Genomic DNA, 17654 nt, shown 5'->3' with positions numbered 1-17654 from the left:
TTTTCAGTGGTTTGTGGGGATAGGACAAGGGGTAATGGCCACAAGATAGAGCACAGGAAGTTTCGCACCAACATGAGAAAGAACTTCTTCACAGTGAGGGTGACGGAGCACTGGAACAGGCTGCCCGGGGAGGTTGTGGAGTCTCCTTCTCTGGAGATATTCAAGGCCCATCTGGACACCTACCTGGGCAGCCTGCTCTAAGGAACCTGCTTTGGCAGGGGAGTTGGACCCGATGATCTTTCAAGGTCCCTTCCAACCCCTTCAATTCTGTGATTCTGTGATTCTGTGATTAATTTGCCAGAAACAGTTTTCTTGATCTGACTTTTAATATGCCTCTTTTTAAAAGTGCCAACCACGTGTGCATCTTGACAGTTCTTTTGTGCCATTTTGCAATCACATATTACTGCTTCTCAAATTAAAAAATAATAATAATAATTCTGTGTGTTAATGGTCCCAATTTTGTTAAATAACTCCCTCTTAAGCTTAAAGAGCCATCTTAAATTTTCTGGATGCGCTAAGGAACTATATCTCCCTACAAATTTACTGGAAACAGTAAGGACTACTTGCCAAAATGTATGTTATAGTTTTCGTCTAGTTAGGCTCTTAGTGTCACACCCAGTAATTTAGACCATCTAACTGAATTGTTGTAATCAGAGGACAGTAACTGTTGCAGTGGTTGTAACTCTCTTATCTCCAAGACCATCTGTACTGTTAGAATACCATCAGTGCTCTGGAAGAGCTGAGTTGGCCAATTATTCCATAGGGACAACAAAGGAGCACACTGCCTTTGTAGGTAGCAGCAGCAAGTGTTTGGTGTGGAACTCCCTGTTATTTCTGGAACTGAACTGTGAATTTTTGTAAGGTGAAATTGACCTCTGTAAGTGTTTCAATCTACTGATTCTGCTGCTTTATACTCACTTTGTAAACTCCAAAGGTCAATATGTTGGGGCAGTCTCATTTAACGCTGAACTATTAGTGATGACTGCAAGAAAGTATTATAAATTCTACAGCCTCATCAAAAGACAATTTAATATCCCCTGTGAGGATCATGAAGAAATCCAAATGATCAGCCAGTCAACACATATTAAAAGCTCTGTGCTTCACACAGGGATCTGAAAGTTCATTTGTTGATAACTAATACTTCTTGCCCTGTGTGTGCTAACTGTGACAATATTTAAACGTAAAGATTTAATTAAATTTGGCATTTGTATTTGGACTTCTATTGGCAAGCATTACATTAAAGAAAGTATCACTCGTTATAATGTCAGTAGCAGAGGGAACTAAGAAATTACAGATCAGTTCCCAATATGCTTTAGTGCTAGTCTAACATCAGACTAACTGACTTTACTTCTGTGCTCATTAAATAGCATTAAATAACAGAAGTTACTGCTATTGAAACTAAATGAGAACAGTTTTCACAGACTTGCACCAGACTACTGAGTTATTACTATCACGAAACATATACCAATACAGTTATTTAGACACAACTGACATACAAATACCTGCCATCAAATCTATTTCAGAAATAGAATTTTGTGGTCTTTCCAGTGACATCCTAGGCTTAACTAAAGCAGCACATTTCTTATCATTTCAACCCCCTAAAAAGTTACTGTTGTTCTAGGCTAATTCCCATGAGTGTCAGAAATCACCAAACAGTTTCCATCTCCTCAGCTGAGGAGTTGCAAGCAACTCAGACTTAAGTTTTTTGTTTCTTTACGCCAGGGGAATGGGAAGTCATTTGGGAGGGAATCAACCTACTGCTTTATCTTCTTGATTAATTAATATCATGTGCCTATATCTGTTGGAAAGATGCAATTTCGTTATGTCATTTTCAGGGAAAATAGTATTGCAGAAGTCATTATGAGAGAAGTCAGCATTAACAAGATGTCATTTCTGATAGTTTTTTTTGTTTGTTTATTTTTTTCTGAACTTTACTGGAAATAAAATTCACTGAACATTTTTTTTAATAGATAATCTTTTTTTTTTTTAAGTGGCCAAAATCATTCTGCAGAAACAGACTGTCAGTTGTCACAGTGATCTAGTGGGAATATAAGAGACAGTAAATCAAGCAAGAGTGTGTGTGTTCTTTCTCAGTATTGTGGCTGGCGCACACACTTATTTTCTGTTTTCTTACTCAGGTAAGATATGGGAGGCAAAAACCCATAGTACCAGAGGAAACATAAAAGTAAAGTATTGTTTTTTTTCCTTTGGATATTTTTAAAATCACTTCTATTTCATTTCAAAGGTCTGTAATAGCTGTGTGCTTGTGGTAGACAAAAAGAAAAAAAAAAGAAAGGAAAAAAAAAAAAAGATTGTTCTTGCCTCCAGCATAACTTGTTGATTTTGAGGAGATCTCCACATTTCAATTTTTCATGAGTTTCACTTGGTACAATGGTACAAGACCATTTTGAAAAAGTTACAAGTTAGTGCTTAGTAAAAAATAACATGTCCAGAGGCACTAGTTTACATCAGTACTTCGATTTATGCCCATGCTTTTAAATATTTTAGCTGTAGAGATTCATATTGTCAAAGTCGTGAAGAACAATTTTTGAAAATTGAGAACACATTCACTTCATCCATTTGTATTGCATTTTTTCCTGACTGTTTACACCTTAAATAGACATGCAGCAAAAGTTGAAGTTTGTGGTGAGTTTAATATTTCCTGTGGCTTTATTATAAATATAACAAAGCTGTAGTGTTGTCCAGTTTTCAATAATCCTGTTAGTATTCCTAACCAAAAGAAATGAACAGCTTCAGCTGACTTGTTTTTAGAGATGAAGCCTTTTTTTTTTTTTTCTAGATTTTTAATGGCTCTGAGCGATTAGTGAATGCAGTTACAGTGATTGAAAGGATGTTTATTATTTGTTAAAAAAATGACTTTTTGAAAATGACTTGTTGACCCTCTTCTTCCAGTTAAATGTATGCCTCACAAAAAGCACAGTGCTATTAAAGATATCCTCTGCAAATAGGACAATGACTAAACAAGTCTTATCAGTGAAGATATTCCTGCCATGCAGTAGAATATATTCCTTATCAAACAGAGGGGCAGAATGAAAGGCCTTATTCTACCTATTTTATGTTAGAAGAAATTTGCAGTCAAAAGGATTCAAATCAATCATATAAGCTGGTGAGATTGTTACATCTTCAGCCTCAAACATTTGCACAAGCAAAATATCAGACAACTGTCATATCCAGTGCAGAAAGAAATCTGTACAATGTTGTAGTTAATGAAAATGCACTTTTGTGCCATTGTGTCCAAAAGCACCAGTAAGTACTGTGATTGAAGGAGTCTTCATAAACGTGATCATGGCTATTTCCCTCCTCTGCCCACCTTGTCCCATCTCCCCCCATGCCCTCATGTTCTTATGTCCTTTTCTCCATGATTGTCTTTCTGGTTTTTGGCTGGCTGGCTTGTAGTCACTGGGACATTCTTTGGGAATATATTGTGTCTTTTGTTTAAGGATGGCCAGTCCCGAACAGTGAGGCAGTTCCAGTTCACAGACTGGCCAGAACAAGGAGTGCCAAAGTCTGGAGAAGGATTTATTGACTTCATAGGCCAAGTGCATAAAACAAAGGAGCAGTTTGGTCAGGATGGACCAATCTCTGTTCACTGCAGGTAAGTAAACAAAGCCTCAAAACAATTATGCAGATTATTTTTTTTTAAAATATATAGTGTATATATACGTGGAATTCCATAGCTGAACTATCAGAAAGGCAATCAAAGAGAATACCAAAATAGGAAAATGTAGGATTGCTTTACAAACTGTGAACTGTTTTGTGATATAATGTGATATACAGACGAGGATCTTCTGAAATATGTAGAAGAGAGATATTTTGCTTCCTTTAAAATTGTCTCTTATTCAAGACAAAAACAATATCATCAGTGCTACACCCAAAACGCAGTAGGAAGGGCCTTATCACATGCTGCTATGTTTAATCCTTTTTGCTACTTGTAATTAAAAATGAGGCTGTTACATTGGTAGGAATTATTAGTTGTAAACAAGATGGTTGCTTATATGTTGCTGTCTAATAGCAACCAAGAAGAGCCAGAGAAAAATGGTAGCTACCTCAGGAAAGTGAGTGGAACAGTCAGAAAAACATTGAGGTTTAGACTGGGGAGTTTGAATTTCAGAATATAATGCCCATTTTTTCATATGATGAGTTCCCTTAATACCTTTACAGCTAATACACAAATGAAAACAGCTTGGAGGGTATGTAGAAATAATCCAGAGTGGTCTTTTTTAATATTCTTGCATTTTTTTTCCAAAGTATTCTAAAGTATGTAGCAGATGGCCAAAAATATTATCTTTACCTTTTATCTGTTATTTAATAAATTGCTTTCTATAAATTCCATTAGATTTTAGATACTCATTTTGCAACATTAAGTTATATTTTTGGTAGATGAAATATTATTTATATAACAGAGATGGAAAATGCTGATATAGGTTCCAAATCCTTTCTGCAAGCCAAATAATGCATCAATAGTAGCATGAAGACAAAAAGACCAAGTTGAGCATATGAATAAGCATATGAGCATATGAATGTAAAGGGTGAGAGAAATTCTTGTTCTTCCAAAGCCAGCAGCAACCAAAAGTTACTTATGTGCTTTAACAGAGTACATACGCTCCCCTATGCTCCCCTGTGCATCCTTATGCTCCCTAATCTGTTAGACTAATATATTAAATATACTCAACAACTTCAATCCTACTTTTTCTGTGTGCCTAATACGTTTTTTGGCCTACAAAGGAGAAAAACAACATTTCAGAGCGGAGTCTGGGATTCAAATGGCAAGGGAAGATGGACAGCCATGATAGGAATGAAACTTATTCCTCCTGACATAAATGACTTTTGAGAGCAGAGAAGTATTAATCAATATTTATGCCTGTATGCCGACATCCATAAGAAAGCGAATTGACGATGTTCTCTGTTCTTTGTACCACACAAATTTGTCAACTCATAACTGAACTGATAAACTACATGCAGTAGGTTATGTGGCACTTCTAAATAAGTGTGATCTTTCATGCTGAAATTATGGAGATTTCTACCCTTGGCTTTGATAGAAACAAAGTCAAATCCAATATAATTCATCATGGTTTTGTCTTTAAATTTATTATCATCATCATCATGACAGTTTGGATATCAGTAATGCTAATCATCCTTATAAATGCTAGTCAACTTACGTAAATAATAAATATCCTTGGCAAATTAGTAAGTTTATTTGCTTATTTCATGAAGTATAAGATCCTCCAGTTTCCTAGCCCATATGGAATTATTTTAAAGATGACTCCAGTCATCTGCTCTAGAAATTCTTCAAATAAATGCCCCTAGTGTCACTTCCATGTAGTTTCCATCCCACTTTACACATTATTTGCAAGTTGCTTTCTGTATTACACAGAAAACCCTGTTCTGGCAACAGTGTGTTAGCTATGTAAAATTTCTAAACTCATAAGGCAGTTTATTAAAAATTAGTTAAAATAGCAGAAGACTATTCACCTTGAAGCAAAATTTTCGTCTGAAGCAATCTTAAGCATTTACAGTTACCCAAGCTTTTAGCTAAGGAAGATCACCCTTTTCCAGCAGGCGTTGAAGATGTATTTTTAACAACAAACTTTTATACAAAAACATCAGTATTTCCTCTTGGCTTATTAAAGTAATCTAAGTTTGGTGTCTAAGTGTTTAACCTTTGGTGAATTGTAATGCTAAGCTAGCATCATCATGCAGTAGTTCCTTCGCCATTTACTGAACTCATAATTCTTTAAGACCTTAGCTTCATTACTTTGTTAATTGTTGTGATAGAACTCAATTTGTTGTTTGACTCACACTGAAGGAAATCAGCTGATCATTAAAAATGCTGCTAGTACTGATGCGTACTTCCATCACTCTAGAAATACTGAGCATCTTGTAGTAGGAATTGAAATAATGTTAAAATTGTTTGTCACTCAGCTGAAATTGGGTCAGTTTCCTACAGATTTTACAAAAATGCTTTGGTTCTGCAAGTATTGAGTAGAGATCTTTCCACATTAGTCAGTATTCCTCATTAAGAATCTGTGTTTCTAAGTAGATCTTCAGATCCTTTTCTGTTTCTTAAGAACACAAGGGAACAAACTAATTATTTTCTCTTCCTTAATTCCTGAATTAAAGAGCTAGGAATAATTTTTTGAAGTAATAAAGATTTGATAAGTATCTAGTGCAGAAGTCCTCACATATTTAGAAAGCCCTACTTTTTTTTTTTTTTTTTTTTTTTTTTTTTTTTTTTTTTTAGTTCTTTAGATAGATGGTTGAATACAAATGAGCAAGGAGAAGGAAAGTGGTAATCTGCCTTCATTCTGCTGATCAATTTCTGTGCTGCTTGGTTTAGGTCACACTGTCTTCAGCTCTTAAAGTCCAAGCAGGTTCCAATGATCTTTTTCCAGGATTTTTTCACAATGGTTCTTAAACAAACCAAGCTCTCTAATTTAACTCATCAGGGAAAGGAAACCTTACAGTCCAGTCTAGATCTCCAGGAACTTTACCATCACATCTAGGTAAACCAGTGTTAAGAGCATGGTATTTTATCAAATTAGGTAATTAGGTATAAAGTGTCCTTTGACTTCAGTTCTCCAAAGGCACATGGGTTCTGCAAAGTTGCTAAATCCAATCAAATGTATTTCTTAGCCCTAGAAGTGCACTGATCTAGACTAAACAATAAAAAACCATCATACAGTTTGGACATTTTGTTTCCACATTAGTCTTGTGCATTCACTGGATCTCTGTGGTAGTCCATATAGACTTCTAGAGTTAGAGTTCTGCGGCTAAGTCTGACTGTAGAAAACCTCGTGAAGTGATTAACATTACCTATAAGATGATGAGTTGCTTAATTCCCACCTCTGTGAGTTCAGACTTAGGTTTTCTATGTTGTTATGTGTCATTCTCCAAGAGTCAGCCTCAGGAATATGTAAGTGTTTAAACTTAATAACTGGCAACTATTGGCTTTATTGATTAGAATAATTTCTATAGCTTCTTGGGTGTGTTAGATAATAACAAACCCCAAGATAGAACAGAAAGCAAACAAGCTGTATATTCCCAGAAGTGATTCCAGGCTAATATAGACAGACATAGTTTATGTATATCAGTATTTGTAAGCTAAAGATCCAGACTGCCAGACCTGAATAATGACTGTCTTAGGTTTTGCTTGTGTCTGTTGTTTAAATTGTAGAGTGTATATGAACAATTTCAATGTAAATTGAAAGTCCACTGACTGTGTCTGCCTGAACTAAGGTCACACTGAAGGTGTGCAAAATAGAGGCTATACATGAACAAGTCACATTAAAAAAATAAAAAATAAATAAAAAATACATTGTTATCTTTTTCTTTGGTCATTTCCAGTGTAGATCACTGACAACAAATGTTCTTATTTTTCTTCACCATACACTGATTACTGTATATCTGGATCAACAAACCAATCATTTTGCAATGAAGACTGGAAAGTCAGGAAGTACTTAGTAGCATGTAAAGTTTGCTTGAGAGCAATGATTCTTCTAAATGCAATGTGGTAGTTTGCTGTGGAATTTTGCTTAGTGAGCCTTTCCCTGTATAGATATCTGTACACATATGGTGTGTTGTATCCACAGATAATATGTCAGCCAATTCTTTCAGCATTAACTGTCAATTAAAATTCCTTTTTTTCCCCTTCTTTTTTCTTCTATTATTGCAACAGTGCGGGTGTTGGAAGGACTGGAGTATTTATAACCCTGAGCATTGTTTTAGAAAGAATGAGATATGAAGGTGTTGTAGATATCTTCCAGACTGTCAAAATGTTAAGGACGCAGCGGCCAGCCATGGTACAGACAGAGGTGAGGAAAACAGTTTTCATGTGCAATGGTAATGGAAAGGGAGGGGTATTTTCATACCAAAAAATGCACAGATAGAGATTGTATAAAATTTGGTGATTATATGAATACAGTGTGAAATCAGCTATAAAAGTATTGCCAAGTAGTATTTCCTGTTTCCTGTTATGGCACTAACATAACTTTCTGCTGGCTGGGGAAGAAAAAAATTAATTTCAGTAGTGGATCCTAACTTCTGATAGTCGAAGAAAACTATTTTCCCAGAAGCACTACCTATTTTCTTTTGATCCTTTCCTTTGTGGCAGAAATATGTGGTGATAAAGGAGTCAACTTGTTTCTGAAGGTTGATTTACTGACATTTTTATGTTCCAAGAGCAAAGTATTGTTCATTGCTTCGTAATGAGCCTGTATTATTTTCATAATTGTCTTGGCTCTGGGTCATCAACCAAGTGACTGTTTTGCCTGAAAATCATAATGGTAAATTCAGCACCAGGAAAACTATAGTATAAATAATTTCCGTGCTAGCAATAGTGCTATAGAGAAATATGAAGAGGAACAAGCAGCATCAACTTATTTCTTACGCCTGGATGCATACTGTGTCATGCCATAAAGTATACTTAAATATTTTCAGCATGTGCTTAATTTCTACTTAAATTTCCGAACAGGAGACTTGAACTAAGCTGTAGTTCATTGGTTGGACTGTAGTCAGGGGGAAAGCCAACAAAGTAGACATCCTGGTGGGGGGCTGTTATAGACCGCCAAACCAGGATAAAGAGACAGGTGAGGTATTCTACAAGCAGCTGGCAGAAGTCACACAGTCAGCAGCACTTGTTCTCATGGGGGACTTCAACTTCCTGAACATATGCTGGAAACACAATGTAGCCCAGAGGAAGTAGTCTAGGAGGTTCCTGGAGTGTGTGGAAGATTCCTGACACAGCTGGTTAGTGAGCCTACCAGGTCAGTAAAACTGCTACATTGGACTTCTCGAAGGCAGCCTTAGAACTGTTCAGGACACTGGTAGGGAGGATCACTTGGAAGTCAGTCCTGAAGGGCAAAGAGGTAGGCTGGATGCTTCTCCAGAACGAAGTCTCAAAGGTGCAGGAGCAGGCTGTTCCTATATGTCATAAGATGAGCCGTCGGTGAAGAAGACCAGCGTGGCTGAACAGGGAACTTCTACTGAGTCTCTGGGAAAAAATGAGTTTATGTCCAGTGGAAGAAGGGTCAGTCAGCTTGGGGATAGTACAAGAAAGTTGATAGCATATGAAAAAAAAAAAAAAAATTCAAAAAGGCTAAAGCCCAGCATGAGCTCAACCTGGCCATTGCAGTAAAAGACAACAAAAAAGTTTTACAAATACATTAAGTAAGAGGAGGGCCAAGGAGACTCTCCATCCTTTACTGGATGTGATGGGGAATATGACTACTGAGGATAAGGAAAAGGCTGAGATTCTCAATGCCTTCTTTACATCTCTCTTTACTTGTCAGGCCACTTATCCTCAGGGTACTTGGCCTCCTGACGTGGAAGTCTGAGACGGCGAACAGAATAAAACCCCCATGATTCTGGTGGAAACAGTAAGAGACTGACTACTCCACCTGGACTGTCAAAAGTCCATGGGGCCAGATGGAATTCACCCAAGGGTGCTGAGAGATATGGCAGATGTGAATGCCTAGCTGCTTTCCATCATCTGTCAGTGGTCATGGTTGACAAGAGAGATCCCAGATGACTGGAGACTTGCTAATGTAACACCTTGATGCCAGGGAAGGTCACAGAACAGATCATTTTGAGTGCAATCACACAGTATGTGCAAGACAACTAGGGGATCAGGCCCAGTCAGCATGGGTTCATGAAAGGCAAGTCCTGCCTGATCAACCTCATCTCCTTTCTATGATCAGGTGGCCCACCTGGTGGATGAGGGACGGCCTGTTGATGTAACATATCTAGAATTCATCAAAGCCTTTGACACGGTCTCCCACAGTATTCTCCTGGAGAAGCTGGCAGCCCGTGGCTTGGACAGGTACACTCTTTGCTGGGTTAAAAACTGGCTGGACGGCCAGGCCCAGAGAGTGGTGCTGAACGGAGTGAAATCCAGTTGGCAACTGGTCACCAGTGATGCTCCCCAGGGGTCAGTGTTGGGGCCCATTCTCTTTAATATCTTTATTGATGATTTGGATGAGGGAATTGAGTGCACCTTCAGTAAGTTAGCGGACGACACCAAGTTGAGGGGAAGTGTCAGTCTGCTGGAGGGTAGGTAGGCCCTACAGAGCGACCTGGACAGGATGGGTTGATGGGCAGAGGTCCGTGGGATGAGGTTCAACATGGCTAAGTGCTGGGTCTTGCACTGTGGCCACAACAACCCCATGCAACACTACAGGCTTGCGGCGGAGTGGCTGGAAAACTGTGCAGAGGAAAAGGATCTGGGTGTGCTGACTGATGCTCACGTGATCATGAGCCAGTGCTGTGCCCAGGTGGCCAAGATGGCCAACAGCATCCTGGCTTGTATCAGGAATAGTGTATCAAGCAGGACCAGGGAAGTGATCGTCCCCTGTACTCTGCTCTGGTGAGGCCACACCTCAAGTGCTGTGTTCAGTTTTGGGCCCCTCGCTACAAGAAAGACATCGGGGACATGGAGCATGTCCAGAGAAAGGCTACGAAGCTGGTGAAGGGCCTGGAACACAAGTCGTATGAGAAGAGGCTGAGGGAACTGGGGTTGTTTAGTCCGGAGAAGAGGAGGCTCAGGGGAGACCATAATGCTCTCCACTACCTGAAAGGAAGTAGTGAGGAGCTGGCAGTCGACCTCTTCTCACAGATAGCTAGCAATACGACAAGAGGCAACGGCCTCAAGTTGCACCAGGGTAAGTTTAGGTTGGAAATTAGGAGACATTTCTTCTCAGAAAGAACAGTCAGGCATTGGAACAGGTTGCCCCAGGAGGTGGTGGAGTCACCGCCCCTGTGTTTAAAGAAAGGTTGGATGTGGTACTTAGGGACATTTGTTCAATGAAAGCTGGGTATTCTTATTTTTAAGAAGACAACTTCAGAAAATAAATAAATAAATAAAGTAAAATACAGATATTTGTCTTAATCTGTTCAACCAAGTAAATAACTGTTACCAAACTGAAGTGTTAATTCAATTTCTTTTCCTTTACCATTATTATTCTGGATAAGACAAATGAAAAATAAAAGCTTTCTGTCATTTTGGTTCCAAGAAATGACTACAGTATACAAAAAAAATTTGTTTCTTGGAGCCTACATGACAAACACAGAGCTGGGATGTGCAATATATTCTCTTTCCTCCTACTTTGACTTATTTCTGTATGCTACCCTTGAACCTTCCCTGCTCAAATTAGGTGTTGTAAATTTGTATTTTTTTCAGGATTCTGTGGGAGAAAAAAAATCATACAATCATAGAATGGTTTGGATTAGAAAGGATCTCAAAGATCATAGAATCAAAGAATGGCTGAAGTTGGAAGGGACCTCTGAAGATCATCTAGTACAACCCTCCTTCCAAGCAGGATCACCTAGAGGACATTGTACAGGATGGCATCTGTGCCAATGCCACATCTTCCAGTGCTCTGTCACCATCACAGTAAAGAAATGCCCCATTATATTCGGCTGGATCATCTCATTCCAACCCCTCTGACATTGGCAGGGACACCTTCCACTAAACCAGGTTGCTCAAAGCACCATCCAACCTGGCCTTGAACACTTCCAGAGATGGGGCATCCACAGCTTGCCTGGGCAACGTGTTCTGGTGCCTCACCACTGTATGAGTAAAGAATTTCTTCCATATATTTTACCTAAATCTACTCTTTTTTAGTTTAAAGCCATTACTCTTTGTCCTATAACTAGGACCTATCACCCCTGATAAAGGGTCCTTCCCCAGCTTCCTGTAAACCCCCTTTAAGTACTGGAAGGTTGTTATAAGGTCTCCCCAGAGCCTTCTTTTTTCCAGGCTGAGCAACCCCAGCTCCCGCAGTCTGTCTTCGTAGGAGAATTGCTCCAGCAATTGCTCCTCGTGGCCTTCCTCTGGACTCACTCTAATAGGTCCATGTTCTTCTTGTGCTGGGGACCCCACAGCTGAATGCAGTATTCTAGGTGGGGTCTCACAAAAGCAGACTAGGAGGGGACAATCATCTCCTTCAACCTGCTGATCACACTTCTTTTGATGCTGCCCAGGATACTGTTGACTTTCTGGGCTGCAGACGCAGACATGGCCAGCTCATGTTGAGCTTCTCATCAACCAACAGTCCCAAGTTCTTCATCTCAGGATGCTCTCAATCCATTCTCCACCAAGCCTGTATTTGTGCTTGTGATTGCGCCAGCCCAGGTGCAGGACCTTGCACTTGGCCTTGTTGAACTTCATGAGGTTCGCATGGGCCCACCTCTCAAGTCTGTCCAGGTCCCACTAGATGTCATCTCTTCCCTCCGGCATGTCAGCCACAGCACACAGCTTGGTGTCATCAACATCCTTGCTGAGGGTGCACTCAATCCCACTGTCCGTGTCAACAACAAAGATTAAATAGCACCAGTCCCAGTACTGACCCCTGAGGAACACCACTCATTACTGATCTCTATTTGGACATTGAGCCATTGACCACAACTCCTTGAGTGCGACCATCCAGCCAATTCCTTGTGCACTGAATAGTCCATCCATCAAATCCATGTCTCTCCAATTTAGAGACAAGGACATGCGGAACAGCATCAAAAGCTGTGCACAAGTCCAGGTAGATGATGTCAGTTGCTCTTCCCTTACCCATGGATGCTGTAACCGTGTCGTAGAAGGCCACCAGATTTGTCAGGCATGATCTGCCCTTAGTGAAGCCATGTTGGCTGTCACCAGTCACCTCCTTATTTTCCATGTGCATTAGTTTCCAGGAGGATCTGCTCCATGATCTTGTTGGGCACAGAGGTGAAACTGACTGGCCTGTATTTCCCCATCTTCCTTTTTTTTTTTTTTCCCTTTTTAAAAACGGGGTTTATGTTTCCAAGTACATAGAAACAGTGCCAAAAAAAAAAAATAATGCAATCCTTATTCAATAAAGCACTTAAACTCCATGTAGACCACACATTTACTTAAAATTTAAAAGAAGGTCTAATGCATTTTCCAACTATTCAAGCACAGAGCAGCAAGGAACTGTTAGTGATCACAGTACTGAATTGAACCAAATATCTAATGAGTTTCCTAGTCACCAGAAGAATTTTAATTATGATGTTAACAGGTATAACTCATGTGAGCCTAGCACATAGGACTATCAGATAAATAAGCAGATTATTTTTATTATTGTTATTTTGGATGGATTTATATATATATATATATATATATGTAATTTAAACCCTGAGTAGCAGTTGCAAATAACTACACAAATATGACATTTTAGTATGAGTGTTCAATATTACATAAATGTTTAAAAAGACTGCTGTGTGTGGGTGAGAATAACATGAAATGCGAAATATTGGATTCACTAGAGGTTTAAGCAAATCACTTAACACATTGAACTTTCTCTGCTTCCAGGTATAGGTTGAAATGTAATCTGCTTCACATTAATAAGGTGCTTAGCTACATATTTCTCTCATAGGTCCTGTTCTTGCCACAGGCAAAGATATCTTCACATCCTCATCAAAGCTTATATTGCTGAAAGGCTGGGATTCTTGTTGCTTCCTAACCTGGTTTTTAACCTGTTGGTTTTTCATGTAGCATTTCATATTAAGGCTGTGGAGGATTTTATCATTTAGCGTGCTGCATTTGCTTTGGAGTTAATTGGATATTTTGCTACTTATTTTCAAATACAGGTGGAGAGATATCTTAGTATGCTCCCATAAGAAGAAAGCTTTATGCTGATGTTACATTAATCCAGTATTACAAATTCTCAGTAAATGAGTATACAGTCTCTGTTTAAAGAGAAGGTGAATTCTGTGGAAAATGTTATTTCTTTAAATGAGTGTCTATCTTCATCTGTTGTAACTTGTTTTTCCGTTGATGTCAGCAAGACAGTATTGTTGAACTGCAGATGCCTCTGTGGTATATTTGTCTGTAGCCACAAAGTATTCACTCTTAGTTGAAAGAAAATAGAAACCAAGCAACAAGCTGGCTTTTTGATGCTTTTGTTTTCTATCTTTTTTTCTCCAGGATCAATACCAATTCTGCTATCGAGCCGCACTGGAATATCTGGGCAGCTTTGATCACTATGCAACATAAAAACCCACCGTGGATTTTTATTGCAGGCCCTTTAAGATCCAGAGAGCCGCTTCTGAGCCATACAATGTGCTTTAGAAGTACTTCTAAACTCTTAGCTATGGAGCGATTATTGGGGATATATAAAATAAAAACAAACAAACAAAAGTATTGGGGATATATTAAAGAAAAGAAAACAAAAACAACTATTCCATGTGGACCAAGAATTCACAATTTAATAACCTAACCATACTAAAAGAATCCCAACCACTGAGGCGTCTGAAGGATCTCATTTACAGATACCTCAAGGGTTTGACATTGGTTGAAGTCAAAGGGAAGACTTCAGGAAAGAGGAATTCGTTGGAAAGAACTATCATCTTGTTCAGGATTGCATGCTCATTGCAAAGAGGAATTTTGAGAGAACTGCAATTCAGTGCAAGATGTTTGTTGAAAGGTCAGGTCCTGGCTTCTAAAACAAAGTGGACTCCTTACTTCAACAGCACCCCTTCCCATCATATTGCTCATGATAACACTTTAGGGAAAATGTGGGAATGTTTAAAAAGAAAGTCCTTGATTTAGTTTTTTAGTATTGTAAAGATACTGCTGACCTGTGCTTCATTTTTAGCTGTGTAAACTTTTTCTTTTTTTTAACAAGTTTATCATTCAATGAAGTGAATTAAAGAAAAGGTTACATAACTGTTCTTTTTTTTTTGTTTAAAAACTGTAGATTTTTTTAAGCTGTAGAACTGTTATCTGTAATAATCGTGCTGTAGAAATGTTAAATAATTTGAAAATTTGCACATTTTTGTGCAGTCCTATATTTATCTACAGTACCACAGTCTTGTTAGGTATTACTTTGAAAGTTTTGTTTGTTTTATTTTTCTTTAAGAAAATATTCATTGTAATCAGTTAAATCAAAATGGGTTTTTTGGTTTCTTTCGGAATCAACAGGGAGGCGCAAAGTATAAAGATGCTGCTACCACACACACATGCACGCACACACATGTACATGCACATGCACACCCACACCCTCTCTCTTTCTATATATATAAGTATATGTATGTATTGCTGTCAATCCATATCTAGCTCTCTGTATAGTTACAGAGTTACAGGCATGTAGGTACACGAACACACACACACATATAAACATACCAGTTCTTCCACAGCCTGGATTTATCAAGGTGGTAGAAAAGTTTCTCAGCCTACTACAATTATAATATGCTAGTATTTAATCATCTCTGCATTTCCAAGGTCCATAAACTTCTGTTTCAAAGGGAAATGAGGAATGCACATCATTGATATTTGAACATCATCTCTATCCCAAATAATATTTCTCTCCACATTGCCACTTGAACATGAAGACATCACACATGCACACACATACGCGCACACATGCACACATATGCACACACACAGAGTATGTGATTTAGGCTTCCAGTGAAGTTCAATATTTGTAACACTATAGTGCAATAAGAAATCATATTATTAAATGTAGGAGGTGTGCATGTGGGAAAGGTCAGTGCATATAACTTTAGGAGGGGAGAATGTTGTAATATACTAGGTATTAAGATGTTTTAAAATTGTATTCAATAGTATACTGTCTATAGTGTGTGCTATATAATTTATGTTTATCGTATGTAACAGGGCAAAGCCAAACACGTTGCTCTGTGAAATCAACAGTTTTGTGGCATACAGCATTGTTTGGGAATGCTGTTTTTTATTTTAATTTTACATTTATAGTGCCTTATATTTGATGCCTATTTTGAATAGCATTTCTTTAAGTTAGCCTTCATTTGTATTTAGTTCAGTTTGTTCATATCTCTGTTATTCTTTTCAAACATTTTAATACATGTATCAGACAATTTTGAATAATATGCATTCCCAGTTTCTAATCAAGTATGGATGATAATAAATGATAACGCAAAACATGTAGGTAGTCAAGGCCCTTTATCTTTTCGTATCTCCAATAACAGACCAGCCCACAACTTAGATATCTATTTCTGGTTGGCTTTTCAAACCCATTGTGTCACTGGTTATAGTGTTATCATTGTAGATATGTATCAGTACACTAGCAGTTGTCGACATCAGCAGTGCTTATGCATCCATGTTTTCTTTCAATTTTGGGCTAACTCCTGCTTGTTCATGTGTTAACTGATTGCTAAAGTCAAACCATTGCTTTCAGTAAGGCTAGCAGGATTGAGCTGGCAGGATGTATTTTTGAGGATGATGCTACATTTTCTTCCAGGTGACAAAGAGTATTATTAAAACAGCACAAAGTACCTTTTGCCAGTCTTAATGGGATGCCATTTGCATTGACATCAAGTCTTGTGCTATCATCTGTATATGAGTATCAAAGGAATTATTTCTTTGTGTCTTCAGATAGAAACATTGGTATGGCATGTGACCTCAACTTTTCTTCTTCTTCCACATTTCCCACTGTTAGCAGAAAGAAAAATACAAAAGACCAAACTCTAGGAAACATTGTATTTGAGCACTTTTGTAAACAAACAAACAAACAACAAAAAAAAAAACACACACACACACACAAATATATATATATATATAAAATATACAAATGAATCAAAGTATATAGAAGGCTACCTCAGAAAGAGATTCTACAACTTACATCTGAACGAGAGAAGAATGTGCACTATGTTTCTTTTTCTTCTTTCTTGCTTTGTACTTTTAGCTAATTAGTGAAGTGCCAGGTTACATGGTGTGGTCATGTTCTTCAGCTTAGATCACAAAACATAAAAATCAAAAAGAGCATAATTTTGGAAACATAGCCTAGGGAAGATTTTTGCATATTGGATCTGTAAAAAGATCAGAGCTTTCTCCCTAGCAGACTATCTTGCAAGCTCCAAAGTAAAGGGGAGATTAAAAAAATAATAATAATAATTAATTAAAAACCGATTTTTAAGGGGAACTGTTGTACAACAATATTCCTTTTAGTTTTTATGTTGCTTAAGATAACTCAGCATCACTGATGTGCATTCCACTTTCTGTAATCTTATATATTGTCGCTCTGCAGTTAATTTTAATGGTAAGCATCTTTGTCTACATACATCATACATTTCCAAGCTTAGAATTGGTTTCATCAACATAACCAGTACGGTGCTATTTATGATTGTATGTGTAGTTATGTCTAATTTTTTGATTAACTGCAATGGGCAAAAAAGGCAAAATATATAAATATGATTTATACAGAAGTTTAATTTAGCGCTCGCTCTCTCTCTCTCTCTCTCTCTCTCTCTCTCTATTTCTCTCTCTCTCACTCTGAGTGATTTAAGTTGTTAGAAATTGGAGAGGACAGCTGGGGAAAGGGAGGGGCCCTCTAGGGAGATTTGCACTTTCTATACCTTTGTACTATGCACTGCCCTATTGATTCTACATCCAACAATGTTATTACTTGAACCCATCTGTAAGAAACTGCTTATGAAATCCACTTGTATTGTATTTAAATGACAGAGAACATGTTAAAGGAAAAAAAGTTTGCAATGACAAAAAACTGCATCTGTTTTTTCCTTCCTTTTATTCTTTTTTTCTTTTTCTTTTTCTTTTTCCTTTTTTCCTTTTTTTCCTTTCTTTTTTCTTTTTTCTTTTTCTTTTTCTTTCTCTTTCTTTTTCTCTTTTCTTTTCTTTTTCTTTTCTTTTCTTTTTC

The 17654-nt window shown here is 37.8% G+C and overlaps 1 protein-coding gene across 44 annotated transcripts in view; it reads left to right on the top strand.

Annotated features, from left to right (window-relative positions):
• PTPRD (protein tyrosine phosphatase receptor type D) overlaps nt 1-16595 on the top strand; it is a 411363-nt gene extending 394768 nt beyond the window's left edge. For all 44 annotated transcript variants that reach the window (XM_040541837.1, XM_040541861.1, XM_040541835.1 and 41 more), the window contains 3 exons: nt 3462-3616; nt 7697-7832; nt 13949-16595. In XM_040541837.1, coding sequence (XP_040397771.1) covers nt 3462-3616; nt 7697-7832; nt 13949-14017 — 360 coding nt within the window. In that variant the 3' untranslated portion in view covers nt 14018-16595. The remainder of the gene's footprint in view (nt 1-3461; nt 3617-7696; nt 7833-13948) is intronic.
• The last annotated feature ends 1059 nt before the right edge of the window (nt 16596-17654 follow it).

Source organism: Cygnus olor, chromosome Z, assembly GCF_009769625.2.
Source record: "Cygnus olor isolate bCygOlo1 chromosome Z, bCygOlo1.pri.v2, whole genome shotgun sequence".
Lineage (NCBI taxonomy): Eukaryota > Metazoa > Chordata > Aves > Anseriformes > Anatidae > Cygnus > Cygnus olor.
Note: the sequence above shows the minus strand (reverse complement) of the source record. Positions and strands in the feature narration are given on the sequence as shown.